This window comes from Coloeus monedula, assembly GCF_965178545.1.
Source record: "Coloeus monedula genome assembly, contig: HAP1_SCAFFOLD_461, whole genome shotgun sequence".
Lineage (NCBI taxonomy): Eukaryota > Metazoa > Chordata > Aves > Passeriformes > Corvidae > Coloeus > Coloeus monedula.
Window position 1 is genome coordinate 21,692 of NW_028120499.1, and position 25,099 is coordinate 46,790.

General features: G+C 51.5%; 1 protein-coding gene across 1 annotated transcript in view; it reads right to left on the reverse strand.

Moving 5' to 3' along the window:
* Positions 1-2,033: 2,033 nt before the first annotated feature.
* The window catches only part of LOC309585815 (ras-related protein Rab-4B-like), a gene marked incomplete at its 5' end in the record, with an annotated part of 25,763 nt that continues 2,697 nt past the window's right edge, over positions 2,034-25,099 (reverse strand). Inside the window, 5 exons of the mRNA XM_082303660.1 lie at positions 2,034-2,163; positions 9,728-9,870; positions 12,617-12,712; positions 20,511-20,665; positions 23,748-23,810. Coding sequence (XP_082159786.1) covers positions 9,755-9,870; positions 12,617-12,712; positions 20,511-20,665; positions 23,748-23,810 — 430 coding nt within the window. The 3' untranslated portion in view covers positions 2,034-2,163; positions 9,728-9,754. The remainder of the gene's footprint in view (positions 2,164-9,727; positions 9,871-12,616; positions 12,713-20,510; positions 20,666-23,747; positions 23,811-25,099) is intronic.

Here is a 25,099-nt window from a genome sequence, read left to right on the forward strand (position 1 = left end):
AAATCCACCCCAAAATCCCCCCCCCGCTACGAGCTGCGCATGGTGCCGCGATGAGACCCCTCCCCAAATTCGGGAATCCCCCCCAAATCCACGGAAATTCCCCCAAAATCCCCCCCCGCTACGAGCTGCGCATGGTGCCGCGATGAGACCCCTCCCCAAATTCGGGAACGACCCCAAATCCACGGAAATTCCCCCAAAATCCCCCCCCGCTACGAGCTGCGCATGGTGCCACGATGAGACCCCTCCCCAAATTCGGGAATCCCCCCCAAATCCACGGAAATTCCCCCAAAATCCCCCCCCCGCTACGAGCTGCGCATGGTGCCGCGATGAGACCCCTCCCCAAATTCGGGAACGACCCCAAATCCACGGAAATTCCCCCAAAATCCCCCCCCCGCTACGAGCTGCGCATGGTGCCGCGATGAGACCCCTCCCCAAATTCGGGAACGACCCCAAATCCACGGAAATTCCCCCAAAATCCACCCCAAAATCCCCCCCCCGCTACGAGCTGTGCATGGTGCCGCGATGAGACCCCTCCCCAAATTCCCACCCCTCGAGACCCCTCCCCAAATTCGGGAATTCCCCCCAAGACGCCTCCCCAAATTCCCGCCCCCCTGAGACCCCTCCCCAAATTCGGGAATCCCCCAAATCAAGGGAAATTCCCCCAAAATCCATCCCAAAATCAGGATTCCCCCCAAGACCCCTCCCCAAATTCCCAACCTCGGGAATGCCCCAAACCAACTGAAATTCCCTCAAAATCCACCCCCAAAAATCCCCCCCCAGGACCCCAAATTTCCCCCTAAAATCCCCAAATTCCCCCCAAAAACCCCGAATTTCCCAACCCCCCCCCAAATTCCCCTCAAAACCCCTAAATTTCCCCCAAAATCCCAAATTCCCCTCCCAAAACCCCAAAATTCCCCCCAAAACCCCAAAATTCCCTCCAAAATCCCAAATTCCCCTCCCGAAACCCCAAAATTCCCCCTAAAACCCCCAATTTCCCCCCAAAATCCCAAATTCCCCCCCAAACTCCCCAAAATTCCCCTCCCAAAACCCCCAAATTCCCCCCAAAATCCCAAATTCCCCCCCAAAAACCCCAAATTCCCCTCCCAAAACCCCCAAAATTCCCCCTAAAACCACCAAATCCTCCCCCCCCAAAAACCCAAATTCCCGCCCAAGACCCCAAATTTCCCCCTAAAATCCCCGAATTCCCCCCAAAAACCCTGAATTCCCCCCAAAGCCCCCAAAATTCTCCTCAAAACCCCAAAATTCACCCCAAATAATCCCAAATTCCCCTCCCAAAACCCTAAACTTTCCCCAAAATTCCCCCTAAAAACCCAAAATTCCCCCAAAAATCCCAAATTCCCCTCCCGAAACCCCAAAATTCCCCCTAAAACCCCCAAAATCCCCCCAAAATCTCGACCTCCCCCCCAAAAAAAAAGCTGAAAACGTAAATTTTTTATTTCACATTTTCACACGCGGATTTGGGGGGGGGACCCCAAAATTCCCGGTTGGTTTGGGGTTTTTTTGGGGGGGGGGGGGGGTCTTCCCACTTCTTTTTCCACCCCCCGGCGACCCCTCCCCAAATTTCCCCGCCCCTCCCCCCCCCCAAAAAAAAAGTGCAAATAAATAAAAAAAAGGAAAAAAGAAAAAAAAAAAAAAGCAGGGAAAAAAAAGACCCCCCCCCAATTTGGGGGGGAGGGGGACGGAAAAAAATTGGGGGGGGGGGGGTTTGGGAATTCGAGAGTGCGACCCCCCCCCCCAAAAAAAAAAATTGGGGGAGGGTGGAGACCCCCCCCCCAAAAAAAATCCCACAGCAAAAACACCAAAAAATGGCCAAAAAATGGAAGCGGGGGTGGGGAGGGGTCCCCAAATTTTGGGGGGACCCCCCCCCCAAAAAAAAACCGCGTCAAGAAGGGGGGACCCCCCCCCAAATAAAGCAGGGACCCCCCCCCCCCCCCCCATTTTATTCCCATTTTTCGGGAATTTTTTTGCCCAAAAGCTGCTGATTTTGAGGCAAAATTTGGGATTTTTTGGGGGGGAGGAGAAGGGGAGGGGGGAGGGGGAGACCCCCCCCCCCCCAAAATGTAAAGTGGGGACCCCCCCACCCCAAATTTTTTGGGGGGTTTTGGGGGGGGGGTCCCCGAGGTCCGGCAGAGGCACCTGGTCCTGGAAAAGAGGGAAAAAAAGGGGATTTTGGGGAATTTTGGGGAATTTTGGGGGGGAGGGACTTAAATTTGGGGGGGGGTCTTGATTTTTGGGGGTCTTGATTTTGGGGGGGTCTCAAATTTGGGGGGGTCCTTGAAATTGGGGGGGTCTCGATTTTGGGGAGGTTTTAAATTTTGGGTGGGGGGTCCCAATTTTTGGGGGGTCTCAAATTTGGGGGGGACGGTCGCAATTTTTGGGGGGTCAAATTTGGGGGGGGTCTCGATTTTTGGGGGGGTCAAATTTTGGGGGTCTCAATTTTTGGGGGGTCTTAAATTTGGGGGGGTCTCGACTTTTGGGGGAGTCTTAAATTTGGGGGGGTCAAATTTGGGGGGGGTCCTCGATTTTTGGGGGTCTCGATTTTGGGGGGGGGTCTCAAATTTGGGGGATCTCAACTTTTGGGGGGTCGTAAATTTTGGGGGGTGTCGATTTTTGGGGGGGTCTCGATTTTTGGGGGCTCTCAAATTTGGGGGGTCTCTAATTTGGGGGGGGTCTCGATTTTTTGGGGGGTCTCAAATTTGGGGGATTTGACTTTTGGGGGGTCTTAAATTTTGGGGGGTGTCGATTTTTGGGGGGGTCTCGATTTTTGGGGGGGTCAAATTTGGGAGGTCTTGATTTGGGGGGGTCAAATTTTGGGGGGTCTCGATTTTTGGGGGGTCTCAATTTGGGGGATCTCAAATTTGGGGGGGTCTCTAATTTGGGGGGGTCTCGATTTTTTGGGGGGGTCTCAAATTTGGGGGGTCTCGACTTTGGGGAGGTCATAAATTTTGGGGGGTGTCGATTTTGGGGGGTCTCAATTTTTGGGGGTGTCAAATTTGGGAGGTCTTGATTTGGGGGGGCAAATTTTGGGGGGTCTCAATTTTTGGGGGGGTCTTAAATTTTGGGGGGTGCCAAATTTTGGCAGGTCTCGATTTTTGGGGGGTCAAATTTTGGGGGGGGGGGTCTCGATTTGGGGGATCTTCAATTTGGGGGGGGGCTCGACTTTTGGGGGTGGCCTTAAATTTGGGGGGGGTCTCACCTGGTTTTGGGGTTTTTTTGGGGGTCTCACCTGATTCTGGGGTTTTTTTGGGAGGGGTCTCACCTGATTTTGGGGTTTTTTTGGGGGGGGATCTCACCTGGTTTTGGGATTTTTTGGGGGGGTCTCACCTGATTTTTGGGATTTTTTGGGGGGGGTCTCACCTGGTTTTGGGGTTTTTTTGGGGGGTCTCACCTGATTTTTGGGGTTTTTTTGGGGGTCTCACCTGGTTTTGGGGGTTTTTTTTGGGGGGTCTCACCTGATTTTGGGGTTTTTTTTGGGGGGTCTCACCTGAGTTTTGGGATTTTTTGGGGGTCTCACCTGATTTTGGGGTTTTTTGGGGAGAGTCTCACCTGATTTTTGGGATTTTTTGGGGGGGGTCTCACCTGATTTTGGGGTTTTTGGGGGGTCTCACCTGGCTTTGGGGTTTTTTGAGATCTCCCCCTTTCTGGGGTTTTTTTGGGGGTCTCACCTGATTTTGGGGTTTTTTGGGGGGGTCTCACCTGATTTTGGGGTTTTTTTGGGTGGGGTCTCACCTGATTTTGGGGTTTGTTTGGGGGGGTCTCACCTGAGTTTTGGGGGTTTTTTTGGGGGGGTCTCACCTGAGTTTTGGGGTTTTTTTGGGGGTCTCACCTGATTTTGGGGTTTTTTTGGGGGTCTCACCTGGGGGTTTTGGGGTTTTTTTGGGGGTCTCACCTGGTTTTGGGGTTTTTTTGGGGGGTCTCACCTGATTTTGGGGTTTTTTTGGGGGTCTCACCTGGTTTTGGGGTTTTTTTGGGGGGGTCTCACCTGATTTCTGGGGTTTTTTTGGGGTGGGGTCTCACCTGATTTTTGGGATTTTTTGGGGGGGTCTCACCTGATTTTGGGGTTTTTTTGGGGGGTCTCACCTGATTTTGGGGTTTTTTTTGGGGGGTCTCACCTGATTTTTGGGGTTTTTTTGGGGGGTCTCACCTGATTTTGGGATTTTTTGGGGGGTCTCACCTGAGTTTTGGGATTTTTTTGGGGGGGGTCTCACCTGATTTTGGGGTTTTTTTTGAGGGTTCTCACCTGATTTTGGTTTTTTTGGGGGGGGGTCTCACCTGATTTTGGGGTTTTTTGGGGGGGTCTCACCTGGGGGTTTTGGGGTTTTTTTTGGGGGGGTCTCACCTGGTTTTGGGGTTTTTTTGGGGTGGGGTCTCACCTGATTTTTGGGATTTTTTTGGGGTGGGGTCTCACCTGATTTTTGGGGTTTTTTTGGGGGGGTCTCACCTGATTTTTGGGATTTTTTGGGGTGGGGTCTCACCTGATTTTTGGGATTTTTTTGGGGGGGTCTCACCTGATTTTGGGGTTTTTTTGAGGGGTCTCACCTGATTTTGGGATTTTTTGGGGGGGTCTCACCTGATTTTGGGGTTTTTTTGGGGGGTCTCACCTGATTTTGGGGTTTTTTGGGGGTCTCACCTGATTTTGGGGTTTTTTTGGGTGGGGTCTCACCTGATTTTGGGGTTTTTTTGGGGGGTCTCACCTGATTTTGGGGTTTTTTTGGGGGGTCTCACCTGGCTTTGGGGTTTTTTGAGATCTCCCCCTTTCTGGGGTTTTTTTGGGGGTCTCACCTGATTTTTGGGGTTTTTTTGGGGGGGTCTCACCTGGTTTTTGGGGTTTTTTGGGGGGGGTCTCACCTGGTTTTGGGGGTTTTTTTGGGGGGTCTCACCTGATTTTTGGGGATTTTTGGGGGGTCTCACCTGATTTTTGGGGTTTTTTTGGGGGGGTCTCACCTGGTTTTGGGGTTTTTTTGGGGGTCTCACCTGATTTTTGGGGTTTTTTTGGGGGGTCTCACCTGATTTTGGGGTTTTTTGGGGGGTCTCACCTGGGGTTTTGGGGTTTTTTTGGGGGGTCTCACCTGATTTTTGGGGGTTTTTTTGGGGGGTCTCACCTGATTTTTGGGTTTTTTTGGGGGGTCTCACCTGAGTTTTGGGATTTTTTGGGGGGGTCTCACCTGGTTTGGGGATTTTTTGGGGGGGTCTCACCTGGTTTTTGGGGTTTTTTTGGGGTGGGGTCTCACCTGATTTTTGGGTTTTTTTGGGGGGTCTCACCTGATTTTTGGGGTTTTTTTGGGGGTCTCACCTGATTTTTGGGGTTTTTTTGGGGGGTCTCACCTGATTTTTGGGGTTTTTTTGGGGGGTCTCACCTGATTTTTGGTTTTTTTTGGGGGGGTCTCACCTGATTTTTGGGATTTTTTGGGGGGGGATCTCACCTGGTTTTGGGATTTTTTGGGGGGGGTCTCACCTGGGGTTTTGGGGTTTTTTTGGGGGGTCTCACCTGATTTTGGGGTTTTTTGGGGGGTCTCACCTGATTTTGGGGTTTTTTGGGGGGTCTCACCTGATTTTTGGGGTTTTTTTGGGGGGGGGTCTCACCTGATTTTGGGATTTTTTGGGGGGGTCTCACCTGATTTTTGGGGTTTTTTTTGGGGGGTCTCACCTGGGGTTTTGGGGTTTTTTTTGGGGGGTCTCACCTGATTTTGGGTTTTTTGGGGGTCACACCTGATTTTTGGGGTTTTTTTTGGGGGGTCTCACCTGATTTTGGGGTTTTTTTTGGGGGGGGTCTCACCTGGTTTTGGGATTTTTTGGGGGGGTCTCACCTGATTTTTGGGATTTTTTTGGGGGGTCTCACCTGGGATTTTGGGGTTTTTTTTGGGGGGTCTCACCTGATTTTTGGGTTTTTTTGGGGGGGGTCTCACCTGGTTTTTGGGTTTTTTTTGGGGGGTCTCACCTGATTTTTGGGTTTTTTTGGGGGGGGTCTCACCTGATTTTTGGGTTTTTTTGGGGGGTCTCACCTGATTTTTGGGGTTTTTTTGGGGGTCTCACCTGATTTTGGGGTTTTTTGGGGGGCCTCACCTGATTTTGGGGTTTTTTGAGATCTCCCCCTTTCTGGGGTTTTTTTGGGGGGTCTCACCTGGGATTTTGGGGTTTTTTTGGGGAGGTCTCTCCTGATTTTGGGATTTTTTGGGGGGGTCTCACCTGATTTTGGGGTTTTTTGAGATCTCCCCCTTTCTGGGGTTTTTTTGGGGGGTCTCACCTGAGTTTTGGGATTTTTTGGGGTGGGGTCTCACCTGATTTTTGGGGTTTTTTTGGGGGGCTCTCACCTGATTTTTGGGGGTTTTTTGGGGGGGTCTCACCTGATTTTTGGGGTTTTTTTGGGGGGGGTCTCACCTGATTTTTGGGGTTTTTTTTGGGGGGGTCTCACCTGATTCTGGGGGTTTTTTTGGGGGGTCTCACCTGATTTTTGGGATTTTTTGGGGTGGGGTCTCACCTGATTTTTGGGATTTTTTGGGGGGGTCTCACCTGATTTTGGGTTTTTTTTGGGGGTCTCACCTGATTTTTGGGGTTTTTTTGGGGGGGGTCTCACCTGATTTTGGGTTTTTTGGGGGTCACACCGGATTTTTGGGTTTTTTTGGGGGGGACTCACCTGATTTTGGGGTTTTTTTGGGGGGGTCTCACCTGGGATTTTGGGGTTTTTTTTGGGGGGTCTCACCTGAGTTTTGGGTTTTTTTGGGGGGTCTCACCTGATTTTTGGGGTTTTTTTGGGGTGGGGTCTCACCTGATTTTTGGGGTTTTTTTTGGGGGGTCTCACCTGAGTTTTGGGATTTTTTGGGGGGGGGTCTCACCTGGTTTTGGGGTTTTTTTGGGGGTCTCACCTGAGTTTTGGGATTTTTTGGGGGGGTCTCACCTGGTTTTGGGATTTTTTGGGGTGGGGTCTCACCTGATTTTGGGGTTTTTGGGGGGTCTCACCTGATTTTTGGGGTTTTTTTGGGGGGGTCTCACCTGATTTTTGGGATTTTTTGGGGGGTCTCACCTGATTTTTGGGGTTTTTTTGGGGGGTCTCACCTGGCTTTGGGGTTTTTTGAGATCTCCCCCTTTCTGGGGTTTTTTTGGGGGTCTCACCTGATTTTGGGATTTTTTGGGGTGGGGTCTCACCTGATTTTTGGGATTTTTTTGGGGGGTCTCACCTGATTTTTGGGGTTTTTTTGGGGGGTCTCACCTGATTTTTGGGATTTTTTTGGGGGGGGTCTCACCTGGTTTTGGGATTTTTTTGGGGGGGTCTCACCTGGGGTTTTGGGGTTTTTTTGGGGGGTCTCACCTGAGTTTTGGGGTTTTTTTGGGGTGGGGTCTCACCTGATTTTGGGATTTTTTGGGGGGGTCTCACCTGACTTTTGGGGTTTTTTTTGGGGGGTCTCACCTGATTTTTGGGGTTTTTTTGGGGGGGGGTCTCACCTGAGTTTTGGGGGATTTTTTGGGGGGGTCTCACCTGATTTTTGGGGTTTTTTTGGGGGGGGTCTCACCTGATTTTTGGGGTTTTTTTGGGGGGGGTCTCACCTGGCTTTGGGGTTTTTTGAGATCTCCCCCTTTCTGGGTTTTTTTTGGGGGGTCTCACCTGATTTTTGGGATTTTTTGGGGTGGGGTCTCACCTGGCTTTGGGGTTTTTTGGGGGTCTCACCTGATTTTGGGGTTTTTTTGGGGGGGTCTCACCTGGGGGTTTTGGGGTTTTTTTTTGGGGGTCTCACCTGATTTTTGGGGTTTTTTTGGGGGGGTCTCACCTGATTTTGGGTTTTTTTGGGGGGTCTCACCTGATTTTGGGGGTTTTTTTTGGGGGGTCTCACCTGAGTTTTGGGGTTTTTTGGGGTGGGGTCTCACCTGATTTTTGGGGTTTTTTTGGGGGGTCTCACCTGATTTTTGGGGTTTTTTTGGGGGTCTCACCTGATTTTGGGGTTTTTTTGGGGGGGTCTCACCTGATTTTGGGGTTTTTTTGGGGGGGTCTCACCTGATTTTTGGGGTTTTTTTGGGGGGGGGTCTCACCTGATTTTGGGATTTTTTGGGGGGGTCTCACCTGATTTTTGGGATTTTTTGGGGGGGATCTCACCTGGTTTTGGGATTTTTTTGGGGGGGGTCTCACCTGATTTTTGGGGGTTTTTTGGGGGGGTCTCACCTGATTTTTGGGATTTTTTTGGGGGGGTCTCACCTGATTTTTGGGTTTTTTTGGGGGGGGTCTCACCTGAGTTTTGGGATTTTTTGGGGGGGGTCTCACCTGATTTTGGGGTTTTTTGGGGGGTCTCACCTGATTTTGGGGTTTTTTTGGGTGGGGTCTCACCTGATTTTGGGGTTTTTTTTGGGGGGTCTCACCTGATTTTTGGGGTTTTTTTGGGGGGTCTCACCTGATTTTTGGTTTTTTTTGGGGGGTCTCACCTGATTTTGGGTTTTTTGGGGGGTCTCACCTGATTTTTGGGATTTTTTGGGGTGGGTCTCACCTGGCTTTGGGGTTTTTTGAGATCTCCCCCTTTCTGGGGTTTTTTTGGGGGTCTCACCTGATTTTTGGGATTTTTTGGGGTGGGGGTCTCACCTGAGTTTTGGGATTTTTTTGGGGGGGGTCTCACCTGATTTTGGGGTTTTTTTTGAGGGGTCTCACCTGATTTTGGGTTTTTTTTGGGGGGGTCTCACCTGATTTTTGGGGTTTTTTTGGGGGTCTCACCTGATTTTGGGGGTTTTTTGGGGTGGGGTCTCACCTGATTTTTGGGGTTTTTTTGGGGTGGGGTCTCACCTGATTTTGGGGTTTTTGGGGGGTCTCACCTGATTTTTGGGGTTTTTTTGGGGTGGGGTCTCACCTGATTTTGGGTTTTTTGCGATCTCCCCCTTTCTGGGGTTTTTTTGGGGGTCTCACCTGATTTTTGGGATTTTTTGGGGGGGAATCTCACCTGGTTTGGGGATTTTTTGGGGGGTCTCACCTGATTTTTGGGATTTTTTGGGGGGGTCTCACCTGATTTTGGGTTTTTTGGGGGTCACACCTGATTTTTGGGTTTTTTTGGGGGGTCTCACCTGATTTTTGGGTTTTTTGGGGGTCTCACCTGATTTTTGGGGTTTTTTTGGGGGGGGTCTCACCTGATTTTGGGGTTTTTTGGGGGGTCTCACCTGGTTTTGGGGTTTTTTTGGGGGGGTCTCACCTGATTTTGGGGTTTTTTTGGGGGTCTCACCTGATTTTTGGGTTTTTTTGGGGGGGGGTCTCACCTGATTTTGGGTTTTTTTGGGGGTCTCACCTGGTTTTGGGGGTTTTTTTTGGGGGGGGTCTCACCTGATTTTTGGGGTTTTTTGGGGGGTCTCACCTGATTTTGGGATTTTTTGGGGGGATCTCACCTGATTTTGGGGTTTTTTTTGGGGGGTCTCACCTGGCTTTGGGGTTTTTTGAGATCTCCCCCTTTCTGGGGTTGTTTTGGGGGGTCTCACCTGATTTTTGGGATTTTTTTGGGGGGGGGTCTCACCTGATTTTTGGGATTTTTTGGGGGGGTCTCACCTGATTTTTGGGATTTTTTGGGGGGGTCTCACCTGATTTTGGGATTTTTTGGGGGGGTCTCACCTGATTTTTGGGATTTTTTTGGGGGGTCTCACCTGGTTTTTGGGGTTTTTTTGGGGGGGTCTCACCTGATTTTTGGGGTTTTTTTGGGGTGGGGTCTCACCTGATTTTTGGGGTTTTTTTGGGGTGGGGTCTCACCTGATTTTGGGTTTTTTTGGGGGGGTCTCAGCAGCTGCAGCTCTGCCGGGGCTGGGCCGGAGCCCCCCGGGGCTGCCGGAGCTGCCGGAGCGACGCGTCCCCGTACTGGATCCCTGATCCCATCCGCTCGGGATCCAGCTCCCCTGGGAAGGAAAAAACGGGAATTCGGAGATCCCCAAATCCCCCCAAATCCCCCCCAAAGCTCAAGTCCCCGTCGAAAAAAAAAAAAAAAAGGGAATTTGGAGGTCCCCAAATCCCCTCAAATCCACCCCAAACCCAGTCTTGATCCACTGGGGAAAAAAAATGGGAATGTTGGGGTCTCAAAAATCTCCCCCAAACCCATCCCAGATCCCCCAAAATTCCCCCAGTTCCCTCAGAAAAAATGGGAATTTTGGGGTCCCAAAAAACCCTTCAGATCCCACCGGATCCCTGCACTGGATCCCAGATCTCCTGGGGGAAAACGGGAATTCTGGGATCCCAAAATCCCCTGGAAAAAATGGGAATTTGGGGATCCCCAAATCCCCCCAGATCCCCTGGAAAAAATGGGAATTTGGGGATCCCCAAATCCCCCCAAATCCCCTGGAAAAAATGGGAATTTGGGGATCCCAAAATCTCCCCCAAACCCATCCCAGATCCCCCAAAATTCCCCCAGTTCCCCTGGAAAAAATGGGAATTCCGGGACCCCAAAATCCCCTGGAAAAAATGGGAATTTGGGGATCCCAAAATCCCCCAAAATCCTCTGGAAAAAATGGGAATTTGGGGATCCCCAAATCCCCCCAAATCCCCTGGAAAAAATGGGAATTTGGGGATCCCAAAATCTCCCCCAAACCCATCCCAGATCCCCCAAAATTCCCCCAGTTCCCCTGGAAAAAATGGGAATTCTGGGACCCCAAAATCCCCCCAAATCCACCCCAAATCTACTCAGATCCCCTGGGGAAAAAAAGGGAATTTTTGGGAATTTTGGGATCCCAAGATCCCCCTCTGATCCCACCAGATCCATGAATTTGATCCCAGATCCCCTGGGGGGAAATGGGAATTTTGGGATCCCCAAATCCCCCCAGATCCCCTGGAAAAAATGGGAATTTGGGGATCCCAAAATCTCCCCCAAACCCATCCCAGATCCCCCAAAATTCCCCCAGTTCCCCTGGAAAAAATGGGAATTTTGGGGTCCCAAAATCCCCCCAAATCCCCTGGGAAGGAAAAAATGGGAATTCTGGGACCCCAAAATTCCCCCAAATCCACCCCAAATCTACTCAGATCCCCTGGGGGAAAAAAGGGAATTTTGGGGAATTTTGGGATCCCAAGATCCCCCTCAGATCCCACCAGATCCCTGCACTGGATCCCAGATCTCCTGGGGGAAAACAGGAATTCTGGGATCCCAAAATCCCCTGGAAAAAATGGGAATTTGGGGATCCCCAAATCCCCCCAAATCCTCTGGAAAAAATGGGAATTTGGGGATCCCAAAATCTCCCCCAAACCCATCCCAGATCCCCCAAAATTCCCCCAAAATTCCCCTGGAAAAAAAAGGGAACTCTGGGATCCCAAAATCCCCCCAAATCCACCCCAAATCTACTCAGATCCCCTGGGGGAAAAAGGGAATTTTTGGGAATTTTGGGATCCCAAGATCCCCCTCAGATCCCACCAGATCCCTGTACTGGACCCCAGATCTTCTGGGAAAAAAAGGGAATTCTGGGATCCCAAAATCCCCTGGAAAAAATGGGAATTTGGGGATCCTAAAATCCCCCAAACCCATCCCAGATCCCCCAAAATTCCCCCAGTTCCCCTGGAAAAAAATGGGAATTCTGGGATCCCAAAAAACCCCTCAGATCCCACCAGATCCCTGTACTGGATCCCAGATCTTCTGGGGGGAAATGGGAATTCCAGGATCCCAAAATCCTCTGGGAAAAACGGGAATTTGGGGATCCCAAAATCTCCCCCAAACCCATCCCAGATCCTGTTCCCTGATCCCGGATCCCTTTCCCTGATCCCGATCCCGGATCCCTTTCCCCGATCCCAAATCCCTTTTCACGATCCCGATCCTGGATCCCTTTCCTGATCCTGGTCCTGATCCCAATCCCGGATCCCTTTCCCCGATCCCTTTTCCCAATCCCCGATCCCAATCCCGATCCCTTTCCCTGATCCCAATCCTGATCCCCGATCCCTTTCCCCGATCCTGATCCCGGATCCTTTTCCCCGATGCCGGATCCCTTTCCCCAATCCTGATCCTGGATCCCTTTCCCTGATCCCAATCCCGGATCCCTTTCCCCGATCCCAGATCCCAGATCCCTTCCCCGATCCCAATACTGACCCCCGATCCCTTTCCCCAATCCCCATCCCGATCCTGGATCCCTTTCCCTGATCCGAGATCCTTTCCCCAATCCCAATCCCAGATCCCTTTCCCCGATCCCAATCCCAGATCCCAATCCCAAATCCCAGATCCCTTTCCCCAATCCTGATCCCAGATCCCAATCCCCGATCCCCATCCCCGATCCCTTTTCCCAATCCCGATCCCGGATCCCTTTCCCCGATCCTGGATCCCAATCCCAGATCCCATTCCCTGATCCCGGATCCCTTTCCCCGATCCCGGATCCCCATCCCAGATCCCTTTCCCTGACCCTGATCCCAATCCCGGATCCCTCTCCCAATCCCGATCCCTGATCCCGATCCCGGATCCCTTTCCCTGATCCCGATCCCCATCCCAGATCCCTTTCCCAGATCCCGATCCCGGATCCCTTTCCCCGATCCCAGATCCCCATCCCAGATCCCTTTCCCTGACCCTGATCCCGATCCCAGATCCCTTTCCCCGATCCCGATCCCGGATCCCTTTCCCCGATCCCGAATCCCGATCCCGGATCCCTGATCCCGATCCCGGGCGGGCGGGGCCGGTACCGGATTCGATCTTGTTGAGGATGGTGCGGGCGCACTTCAGGAACGCCTCCTCCACGTTCTCGCCCGTCAGCGCGCTCGTCTCCAGGAACATCAGCTCTGCTTCCCGGGAAAAGGCCCGTTCCCGCCTGGAATCCCCACTGGGAGCCCCTGGAATCCCCACTGGGAGCCCCGTTCCCGCCTGGAATCCCCACTGGGAGCCCCCTGGAATCCCCGTTCCCGCCTGGAATTCCCACTGGGAGCCCCTGGAATCCCCACTGGGAGCCCCATTCCCACCTGGAATTCCCACTGGGATCCCCTGGAATCCCCACTGGGAGCCCCATTCCCGCCTGGAATCCCCACTGGGAGCCCCTGGAATCCCCACTGGGAGCCCCATTCCCGCCTGGAATCCCCACTGGGAGCCCCTGGAATCCCCATTCCCACTGGGAGCCCCGTTCCCGCCTGGAATTCCCACTGGGAGCCCCTGGAATTCCCACTGGGAGACCCCTGGAATCCCCACTCCCAACTGGAATCCCCCCTGGAATCCCCATTCCTGCCTGGAATTCCCACCTGGAATCCCCACTGGCAGCCCCCTGGAATTCCCGTTCCCACCTGGAATTCCCACTGGGAGCCCCTTGGAATCCCCGTTCCCGCCTGGAATTCCCACCTGGAACTCCCTGGAATTCCCATTCCCACTGGGAGCCCCCTGGAATCCCCACTCCCACCTGGAATCCCCCCTGGAATTCCCATTCCCGCCTGCAATTCCCCACTGGGAGCCCCTGGAATCCCCATTCCCACTGGGAGCCCCCTGGAATCCCCACTCCCACCTGGAATCCCCCCTGGAATCCCCATTCCTGCCTGGAATTCCCACCTGGAATCCCCACTGGCAGCCCCCTGGAATTCCCATTCCCGCCTGGAATCCCCACTGGGAACCCCCTGGAATTCCCGTTCCCGCCTGGAATTCCCACCTGGAACTCCCTGGAATCCCCACTCCCACTGGGAGCCCCCTGGAATCCCCGTTCCCGCCTGGAATCCCCACTGGGAGCCCCATTCTCACCTGGAATCCCCACTGGGAACCCCCTGGAATTCCCATTCCTGCCTGGAATTCCCACATGGAACCCCCTGGAATCCCCACTCCCACCTGGAATCCCCACTGGGAGCCCCATTCCCGCCTGGAATTCCCACTGGGAGCCCCCTGGAATTCCCATTCCCACTGGGAGCCCTCACTCCCACTGGGAGCCCCTGTTCCCACCTGGAATTCCCACCTGGAATCCCCATTCCCGCCTGGAATTCCCACCAGGACCCCCCTGGAATCCCCATTCCCACCTGGAATTCATCCCAGGACCCCTCATCCCACCTGGAATTCCCACTGGGTACCCCCTGGAATCCCCATTCCCGCCTGGAATTCCCACCTGGAACCCCCTGGAATCCCCATTCCCACTGGGAGCCCCCTGGAATCCCCATTCCCGCCTGGAATTCCCACCTGGAACTCCCTGGAATTCCCGTTCCCACCTGGAATTCCCACTGGGAGCCCCACTCCCACCTGGAATTCATCCCAGGACCCCTCATCCCACCTGGAATTCCCACTGGGAACCCCCTGGAATCCCCACTCCCACCTGGAATCCCCACTGGGAACCCCCTGGAATTCCCGTTCCCGCCTGGAATTCCCACTGGGAGCCCCCTGGAATCCCCACTCCCACCTGGAATCCCCACTGGAATCCCCATTCCTGCCTGGAATTCCCACCTGGAACCCCCTGGAATCCCCACTCCCACCTGGAATCCCCACTGGGAGCCCCGTTCCCGCCTGGAATTCCCACTGGGAACCCCATGGAATCCCCGTTCCCGCCTGGAATCCCCACTGGGAACCCCCTGGAATTCCCATTCCCACTGGGAGCCCTCACTCCCACTGGGAACCCCCTGGAATCCCCGTTCCCACCTGGAATTCCCACAGGGAGCCCCCTGGAATCCCCACTCCCACTGGGATCCCCATGGAATCCCCATTCCCACTGGAATTCCCACCTGGAACTCCCTGGAATCCCCACTCCCACTGGGAGCCCCCTGGAATCCCCACTCCCGCCTGGAATCCCCACTGGGAACCCCCTGGAATTCCCATTCCCACTGGGAGCCCTCGTTCCCGCCTGGAATTCCCACCAGGACCCCCCTGGAATCCCCATTCCCACCTGGAATTCATCCCAGGACCCCTCATCCCACCTGGAATTCCCACTGGGTGCCCCCTGGAATCCCCATTCCCACCTGGAATTCCCACCTGGAACTCCCTGGAATCCCCACTCCCACCTGGAATCCCACCTGGAATCCCCATTCCTGCCTGGAATTCCCACCTGGAATCCCCACTGGGAGCCCCATTCCCACCTGCAATTCCCACTGGGAGCCCCTGGAATTCCCATTCCCACTGGGAGCCCTCACTCCCACTGGGAGCCCCTGTTCCCACCTGGAATTCCCCCTGGAATCCCCATTCCCACCTGGAATTCCCACCAGGACCCCCCTGGAATCCCCACTCCCACCTGGAATTCATCCCAGGACCCCTCATCCCACGTGGAATTCCCACTGGGTGCCCCCTGGAATCCCCATTCCCGCCTGGAATTCCCCCTTTTTTTCCCCAATTCCCCCCCATTTTTTCCCCGCAATCCCCAATCCCATTTTCCCCATTTTTCCCCTTTTCCCCATTTCTCCCCTTTTCCCATTTTTCCTGTTTCTCCCCCTTTTCCCGTTATTCCCGTTTTCCCCCTTTTCCCGTATTTTGTGCTTTCCCCGTTTTTCCCCTTTTCCCATTTCTCCCCCTTTCCCCCCTTTTCCCGTTTTTCCCGTTTTTCCCCTTTCCCCCCTTTTCCCTCTTTTCCCCCTTTTTTCCCTTTTCCCATTTTCCCCCTTTTCCCATTTTTCCCCCTTTTTCTCCCTTTCCCCCTTTTCCTGTTTTCCCCTTTGCCCATTTTTCCCATTTCTCCCCTTTTCCCATTTTTCCTGTTTCTTCCCCTTTTCCCGTTATTCCCGTTTTTCCCATTTTCCCCCCTTTCCCCCTTTTCCCATTTCACCCCCTTCTCCCCCTTTTCCTCCTTTTCCCATTTTTCCTGGTTTTCCCTTTTTCCCCCCTTTTCCTCTCCCCCTTTTCCCATTTCCCCCTTTTCCCATTTTTCCTCGTTTTTCCCCTTTTCCCCCGTTTTTCCCATTTTTCCCCCTTTTTCCCCTTCTTCCCCTTTTCCCCTTCTCCCCCTTTTTCCCTTTTTCCCTTTTCCCCCCATCCCATTTTTCCCCTTTTTCCCCCCTTTTCCCATTTTCCCCCCATTTTCCCATTTCCCCCCTTTTCCCATTTTCCCCCATTTTCCCCTTTTCCCCCTTTTCCCCATTTTCCCCCCTTTTCCTCTCCCCCTTTTCCCACTTTTCCCCCAATTTTCCCCCTTTTCCCATTTCCCCCTTTTCCCATTTTTCCCACTTTTCCCCCCTTTTCCCTCTTTTCCCCCTTTTCCCCCTTTTCCCATTTTTCCATTTTCCCCCTTTTCCCATTTTCCCCCTTTTTTCCCTTTTCCCCCTTTTCCCCTTTCCCCCCTTTTTCCCCTTTTCCCCTTTCCCCCCTTTTTCCCCCTTTTCCCATTTTCCTCCCTTTTCCCACTTTTCCCACTGTTCCCATTTTTCCCCCTTCTCCCCCTTTCCCCCTTTTCCCGTTTTCCCATTTTCCCCCAATTTTCCCCCTTTTCCCATTTCCCCCTTTTCCCATTTTTCCTATTTTTCCCCTTTTTCCCATTTTCCCATTTATCCCTTTTTCCCCCCTTTTCCCTCTTTTCCCCCTTTTCCCATTTTTCCATTTTCCCCCTTTTCCCATTTTCCCCCTATTTTTCCTGTTCTTCCCCCTTCTCCCATTTTCCCTTTTTCCCCTTTTTCCATTTTCCCCCTTTTCCCCATTTTCCCATTTTTTCCCCTTTTCCCCCTTTTTCCCATTTCCCCTCCTTTTTCCCCTTTTCCCATTTTCCTCCCTTTTCCCACTGTTCCCGTTTTTCCCCCTTTTCCCATTTTCCCCCTTCTCCCCCTTGTCCTGTTTTCCCCTTTTCCCCTTTCCCCATTTTTCCCATTTTCCCCCTTATCCCATTTTTCCCGTTTTTCCCTTTTTTCCCCCCATTTTCCCCCTTTCCCCCTTTTTCCCCCTTTTCCTCTCCCCCTTTTCCCATTTTCCCCCCAATTTTCCCCCTTTCCCCTTTTCCCCCCTATCCCATTTTCCCCTTTTTCCCCCTTTTCCCATTTTCCCCCCATTTTCCCATTTCCCCCCTTTTCCTTTCCCCCTTTTCCCATTTTCCCCCATTTTCCCCTTTTCCCCATTTTCCCCCCTTTTCCTCTCCCCCTTTTCCCATTTTTCCCCCAATTTCCCCCCTTTTCCCATTTTTCCTATTTTTCTCCTTTTCCCCCTTTTTTTTCCGTTTTCCCCATTTATCCCTTTTTCTCCTTTTCCCCCTTTTCCCATTTTTCCATTTTCCCCCTTTTCCCATTTTCCCCCTATTTTTCCTGTTCTTCCCCCTTCTCCCATTTTCCCATTTTCCCCTTTTTCCATTTTCCCCCTTTTCCCCATTTTCCCGTTTTTCCCCTTTTCCCCCTTTTTCCCATTTTTCCCCTTCTTCCCCTTTTCCCCCTTTTCCCATTTTCCTCCCTTTTCCCACTTTTCCCACTGTTCCCGTTTTTCCCCCTTTTCCCATTTTCCCCCTTCTCCCCCTTGTCCTGTTTTCCCCTTTTCCCCTTTCCCCATTTTTCCCATTTTCCCCCTTTTCCCCTTTTTCCCATTTTTCCCCTTCTCCCCCTCTTCCCCCTTATCCCATTTTTCCCGTTTTTCCCTTTTTTCCCCCCATTTTCCCCTTTCTCCCTTTTTCCCCCTTTTCCCATTTTCCCCCCAATTTTCCCCCTTTCCCCTTTTCCCCCTTTTCCCATTTTCCCCCCCATTTTCCCACTTTTCCCGCTGTTCCCATTTTTCCCATTTTTCCCCCTTTTTCCCCTTTTCCCCCTTTTCCCATTTTCCTCCCTTTTCCCACTTTAACCCACTGTTCCCATTTTTCCCCCTTTTCCCATTTTTCCCCCTTTTCCCATTTTCCCCCTTTTCCCCCTTTCCCCCTTTTCCCGTTTTCCCCTTTTCCCATTTTTCCCCCTTCTCCCCTTCTCCCCCTTTTTCCCCTTTTCCCCCCTATCCCATTTTTCCCCTTTTTCCCCCTTTTCCCATTTTCCCCCCATTTTCCCATTTCCCCCCTTTTCCCCCTTTTCCTTCCCCCTTTTCCCATTTTCCCCCTTTTTCCCCTTTTCCCCCTTTTCCCCATTTTCCCCCCTTTTCCCATTTTTCCCCCAATTTTCCCCCTTTTCCCATTTTTCCTATTTTTCCCCTTTCCCCCCTTTTTCCCATTTTTCCCATTTATCCCTTTTTCTCCCCTTTTCCCCCTTTTCCCATTTTTCCATTTTCCCCCTTTTCCCATTTTCCCCCTATTTTTCCTGTTCTTCCCCCTTCTCCCATTTTCCCCATTTTCCCTTTTTCCCCTTTTTCCATTTTCCCCCTTTTCCCCATTTTCCCGTTTTTCCCCTTTTCCCCCTTTTTCCCATTTTTCCCCCTTTTTCCCATTTTTTCCCCTTTTCCCCTTTTTCCCATTTCCCCCCCCCTTTTTCCTTTCTTCCCCTTTTCCCCCTTTTCCCATTTTCCTCCCTTTTCCCACTGTTCCCGTTTTTCCCCCTTTTCCCATTTTCCTCCCTTTTCCCACTTTTCCCACTGTTCCCATTTTTCCCCCTTTTCCCATTTTCCCCCTTTTCCCATTTTCCCCCTTCTCCCCCTTGTCCTGTTTTCCCCTTTTCCCCTTTCCCCATTTTTCCCATTTTCCCCCTTTTCCCCTTTTTCCCATTTATCCCTTTCTCCCCCTCTTCCCCCTTATCCCATTTTTCCCGTTTTTCCCTTTTTTCCCCCCATTTTCCCCCTTTCCCCCTTTTTCCCCCTTTTCCTCTCCCCCTTTTCCCATTTTCCCCCAATTTTCCCCCTTTTCCCATTTTCCTCCCTTTTCCCACTTTTCCCGCTGTTCCCATTTTTCCCCCTTTTTCCCTTTTCCCCCCTATCCCATTTTTCCCCTTTTTCCCCCTTTTCCCATTTTCCCCCCATTTTCCCATTTCCCCCCTTTTCCCCCTTTTCCTTTTCCCCTTTTCCCCCCTTTTCCCATTTTCCTCCCTTTTCCCACTGTTCCCGTTTTTCCCCCTTTTCCCATTTTCCTCCCTTTTCCCACTGTTCCCGTTTTTCCCCCTTTTCCCATTTTCCCCCTTCTCCCCCTTGTCCTGTCCTTTCCCCTTTTCCCCTTTCCCCATTTTTCCCATTTTCCCCCTTTTCCCCTTTTTCCCATTTTTCCCCTTCTCCCCCTCTTCCCCCTTATCCCCTTTTTTCCTTTCCCTTTTTCCCCCCCATTTTCCCCCTTTTCCCCATTTCCCCCCTTTTCCTCTCCCCCTTTCCCACTTTTCCCCCAATTTTCCCCCTTTTCCCTCTTTTCCCCTTTTCCCATTTTTCCATTTTCCCCCTTTTCCCATTTTCCCCCTATTTTTCCTGTTCTTCCCCCTTCTCCCATTTTCCCTTTTTCCCCTTTTTCCATTTCCCCCCTTTTCCCCAATTTCCCGTTTTTCCCCTTTTCCCCCTTTTTCCCATTTTTCCCCCTTTTTCCCATTTTTTCCCCTTTTTCCCATTTTTCCCCCTTTTTCCCATTTTTCCCCTTTTCCCCCTTTTCCCCTTTTCCCCCTTTTCCTTTTTCCCCCTTTTCCCCATTTTCCCCCTTTCCCTTTCCCATTATCCCATCCCCCTTCTCCCCCTGCTGTTTCCCTCTCCCCCTTTCCCCCTTTTCCCCCCCTTTTCCCCTTTCCCCTTTTCCCATTTTCCCCTTCCCCCTTCCCCTTCTCCCCCTCTTCCCCTTTTCCCCTTTTTCCCGTTTTTCCCTTTTTCCCCCCCATTTTCCCCCTTTTCCCCCATTTTCCCCCTTTTCCTCTCCCCCTTTTCCCCCTTTTCCCCTTTTCCCCCCTCCCCCTTTTCCCTCCCCCATTTTTCCATTTTCCCCCTTTTCCCATTTTCCCCCTATTTTTCCTGTTCTTCCCCCTTCTCCCATTTTCCCCTTTTTCCCTTTTTCCATTTTCCCCCTTTTCCCCATTTCCCATTTTTTCCCCTTTTCCCCCTTTTTCCCATTTCCCCTCCTTTTTCCCCTTTTCCCATTTTCCTCCCTTTTCCCACTTTCCCGTTTTTCCCCCTTTTCCCATTTTCCCCCTTCTCCCCCTTGTCCTGTTTTCCCCTTTTCCCCTTTCCCCCATTTTTCCCATTTTCCCCCTTATCCCATTTTCCCGTTTTTCCCTTTTTTCCCCCATTTTCCCCCCTTTCCCCCCTTTTTCCCCCCTTTTCCTCTCCCCCTTTTCCCATTTTCCCCCCAATTTTCCCCTTTCCCCTCTTTTCCCATTTTCCTCCCTTTTCCCACTTTTCCCGCTGTTCCCATTTTCCCCCCAATTTTCCCCCTTTCCCCTTTTCCCCCCTATCCCATTTTTCCCCTTTTTCCCCCTTTTCCCATTTTCCCCCCATTTCCCATTTCCCCCCTTTTCCCCCTTTTCCTTTCCCCCTTTTCCCATTTTCCCCCATTTTCCCCTTTTCCCCCTTTTCCCCATTTTCCCTCCTTTTCCCATTTTTCCCCCAATTTTCCCCCTTTTCCCATTTTTCCTATTTTTCCCCTTTTCCCCCCTTTTTCCCGTTTTCCCATTTATCCCTTTTTCTCCCCTTTTCCCCCTTCTCCCATTTTTCCATTTTCCCCCTTTTCCCCATTTCCCCCCTATTTTTCCTGTTCTTCCCCCTTCTCCCATTTTTCCCCCTTTCCCCCTTCTCCCATTTTTCCCGTTTTTCCCGGTTTTCCCCCTTTTCCCGCCATTCCCGGACCGTTTTCCTGGGCGAAGCGCGAGGCCTCCAGGAACGTCACCTCCCGCTCGTTCTCCAGATCCTTCTTGTTCCCGCACAGGATGATGACGATGTTGGGGCTGGCCAAGGTCCGGGCGTCCGTCAGCCACTGGGCCAGGGCGTTGTAGGTCTCCCGGCTGGAATTTGGGATCGGGATCCATGGGAATCCCAAAAAATAACCCAAGAAACGAAAAAAAAACCACCAAAAAATGAGAAAAACTGCCCCAAAAAGTCATAAATTCACATGGTGATGTCATAAATCCACACGATGATGTCACACTCAGCCATCGGGCCGGGCTGTTGGAGGTCTCCCGGCTGGAATTTGGGATCGGGAAGTTGGGATGGGGATCCATGGGAATCCCAAAAACGCAAAAAAAAAAACCCCAAATGCTCAAAAATGTCATAAATTCCCACGGTGATGTCATCAATTCACACGATGATGTCACACTCACACGATGACGTCACACTCAGCCACTGGGCCAGGGTGTTGGAGGTTTCCCGGCTGGAATTTGGGATCGCGGAAGTTGGGATCGGGATCCATGGGAATCCCAAAAATGAAAAAAAAACCCAAAAAATGAGAAAAAATGCCCCAAATGTCATAAATTCATACGATGATGTCATAAATCCACACGATGACGTCACACTCAACCACTGGGCCGGGGCGTTGGAGGTCTCCCAGCTGGAATTTGGGATCGGGATCCATGGGAATCCCAAAAGTGCAAAAAACCCCAAAAAATGAGAAAAAATGCCCAAAAATGCCCCAAAAAGTCAAAAATTCCCACAGTGATGTCATAAATTCCCATGATGACGTCACACTCACACGATGACGTCACACTCACATGATGACGTCACACTCAGCCATTGGGCTGGGGCATTGGAGGTTTCCCGGCTGGAATTCGGGATCGGGAAGTTGGGATCGGGATCCATGGGAATCCCAAAAGTGCAAAAAAACCCAAAAAATGAGAAAAAATGCCCCCAAAATGCCCCAAATGTCATAAATTCATACGATGATGTCATAAATCCACACGATGACATCACACTCAGCCACAGGGCCGGGGTGTTGGAGGTTTCCCGGCTGGAATTTGGGATCAGGAAGTTGGGATCGGGATCCATGGGAATCCCAAAAAACGCAAAAAAAAGCCCCAAAAATGCTCAAAAATGTCATAAATTCCCACGATGATGTCATCAATTCACACGATGACGTCACACTCACACGATGACGTCACACTCAGCCATTGGGCCAGGGGTGTTGGAGGTTTTCCGGCTGGAATTCGGGATCGGGAAGTTGGGATGGGGATCCATGGGAATCCCAAAAATAACCCAAGAAATGAAAAAAAAACCAAAAAATGAGGAAAAATGCCCCAAAATGTCATAAAACCACACGATGACGTCACACTCAACCACTGGGCCGGGGCGTTGGAGGTCTCCCAGCTGGAATTTGGGATCGGGAAGTTGGGATGGGGATCCATGGGAATCCCAAAAGTGAAAAAAAACCCCAAAAAATGAGAAAAAATGCCCCAAAAATGCCCCAAAAAGTCAAAAATTCCCACATGATGATGTCATAAATTCACACGATGACGTCACACTCACACGATGACGCACACTCAGCCACTGGGCCAGGGTGTTGGAGGTCTCCCGGCTGGAATTCGGGATCGGGAATTTGGGATGGGGATCCATGGGAATCCCAAAAATAACCCAAGAAATGAAAAAAAAACCAAAAAATGAGGAAAAATGCCCCAAAATGTCATAAAACCACACGATGATGTCACACTCAGCCATTGGGCTGGGGCATTGGAGGTTTCCCGGCTGGAATTTGGGATCGGGAATTTGGGATCGGGATCCATGGGAATCCCAAAAGTGCAAAAAAAACCAAAAAATGAGAAAAAATGGCCCCCAAAATGCCCCAAATGTCATAAATTCACATGATGACGTCACACACGATGATGTCACACTCAGCCACTGGGCCGGGGCGTTGGAGGTTTCCCGGCTGGAATTTGGGATCAGGAACTTGGGATCGGGATCCATGGGAATCCCAAAAACGCAAAAAAAAGCCCCAAAATGCTCAAAAATGTCATAAATTCCCACGATGATGTCATCAATTCACACGATGATGTCACACTCACACGATGACGTCACACTCAGCCATTGGGCCAGGGGTGTTGGAGGTCTCCCGGCTGGAATTCGGGATCGGGAAGTTGGGATTGGGATCCATGGGAATCCCAAAAATAACCCAAGAAATGAAAAAAAACCAAAAAATGAGGAAAAATGCCCCAAAATGTCATAAAACCACACGATGATGTCACACTCAACCACTGGGCCGGGGCGTTGGAGGTCTCCCAGCTGGAATTTGGGATCGGGAAGTTGGGATGGGGATCCATGGGAATCCCAAAAGTGAAAAAAACCCCCAAAAAATGAGAAAAAATGCCCCAAAAATGCCCCAAATGTCATAAATTCATACGATGATGTCATAAATCCACACGATGACGTCACACTCAGCCACAGGGCCAGGGTGTTGGAGGTTTCCCGGCTGGAATTTGGGATTGGGAAGTTGGGATGGGGATCCATGGGAATCCCAAAAGTGCAAAAAAACCCAAAAAATGAGAAAAAATGCCCCCAAAAATGCCCCAAAAATGTCATAAATTCACACGATGACGTCACACTCACACGATGACGTCACACTCAGCCACTGGGCTGGGGCATTGGAGGTTTCCCGGCTGGAATTTGGGATCGGGAAGTTGGGATCGGGATCCATGGGAATCCCAAAAGTGAAAAAAAAACCCAAAAAATGAGAAAAAATGCCCCAAAAATTGCCCCAAAATATAAATTCCCACATGATAATGTCATAAATTCCCACGATGACGTCACACTCACACGATGACGTCACACTCAGCCACTGGGCCGGGGCGTTGGAGGTTTCCCGGCTGGAATTTGGGATCGGGATCCATGGGAATCCCAAAAATGCCCCAAAAAATGTAAAAAAAACCCCCAAACTGCCCCAAAAAGTCACCAATTCCTACGGTGACGTCACAAAGCCCCCCCAGTGACGTCATACATCCGCACCAGTGACGTCACGAACCCACCTGGCGACGTCACACCCCCGCCGATGACGTCACACGTTCGCCTCGTGACGTCACAAACCCCCCCGGTGACGTCACCCCCACCCCACCCCCCCTTTACCGATGACGTCACCGGGGGCGGGCGATGACGTCACGGACGCACCTGGTGATGTCATAGACGAGCAGCGCCCCCGCGGCCCCTCTGTAGTAACTGCGGGTCACGGACCTGGGGCACAGAAATGGGGCAAAATCGGGGATTTTCGGGCAAAAAGCGGCGGGGATTGGGGGAAATGCGGGGAAAACGGGGAATGGGGCGGCGGGAATGATGGGAAGGATGGGAAGGGAGGGGTTAATTAACGAGGGGTTGTGTTAATTAGGGAGGGGAAGGGGGGGATGGGGAAAAATGGGGGGAAATGGGGAAAAATGGGGAAAATGGGGGAAAAAAAGGAGGGAAAAAGAGGGGGAAAAAGGGGGGGGAAGGAGGGGAAATGGGGAAAAATGGGGAAATGGGGAAAAAAGGGGAAATGGGGGAAATGGGGAAAAAACGGGGGGAAATGGGGAAAATGGGGGAAAATGGGGAAAATGGGGAAAATGGGGAAAAAAGGGGAAATGGGGAAAAATGGGGAAATGGGGAAATGGGGAAAAAACGGGGGGAAAAGGGGGAAAATGGGGAAAATGGGGGAAAATGGGGAAAATGGGGAAAATGGGGAAAAAAGGGGAAATGGGGAAAAAAGGGGAAATGGGGAAAATGGGGAAAAAAGGGGAAATGGGGAAAATGGGGAAATGGGGAAAAAACGGGGGGAAAAGGGGAAAAAACGGGGGGAAAAGGGGGGAAATGGGGAAAATGGGGGAAAATGGGGGGAAAAGAGGGAAAAAAGGGGAAAACGGGGGGAAAATGGGGAAAGGGGAAAGGGGGAGAAAATGGGGGAAAAATGGGGAAAATGGGGGAAAAGGGGGAAAGAGGGGAAAAGATGGAAAAAAAGAAGGGAAAAAGGAGGGAAATGGGGAAAAAAAGGGAAAATGGGGGGAAAAATGGGGAAATGGGGAAAAAACGGGGGGAAAAGGGGGGAAATGGGGAAAATGGGGGAAAATGGGGAAAAAAGGGGGGGAAGGGGGGAAAAGATGGAAAAAAAGAGGGGGAAAAGGAGGGAAATGGGGAAAAAAGGGGAAAATGGGGAAAAAAGGGGGGGAAAAGGGGGGAAATGGGGAAAAGGGGGGAAATGGGGAAAATGGGGAAAAAAGGGGAAATGGGGAAAAAAGGGGGGGAATAGGGGGGAAAAGATGGAAAAGAAGAGGGGGAAAAGGAGGGAAATGGGGAAAAAAGGGGAAAATGGGGGAAAAATGGGGGGAAAAGAGGGAAAAAAGGGAAAATGGGGGGAAAATGGGGAAAGGGGAAAAGGGGGGGAAAATGGGGGAAAAATGGGGAAAATGGGGGAAAAAATGGGGAAAATGGGGGGAAAGGGGGGAAAGGGGGGAAAAGATGGAAAAAAAGAAGGAAAAAAGGAGGGAAATGGG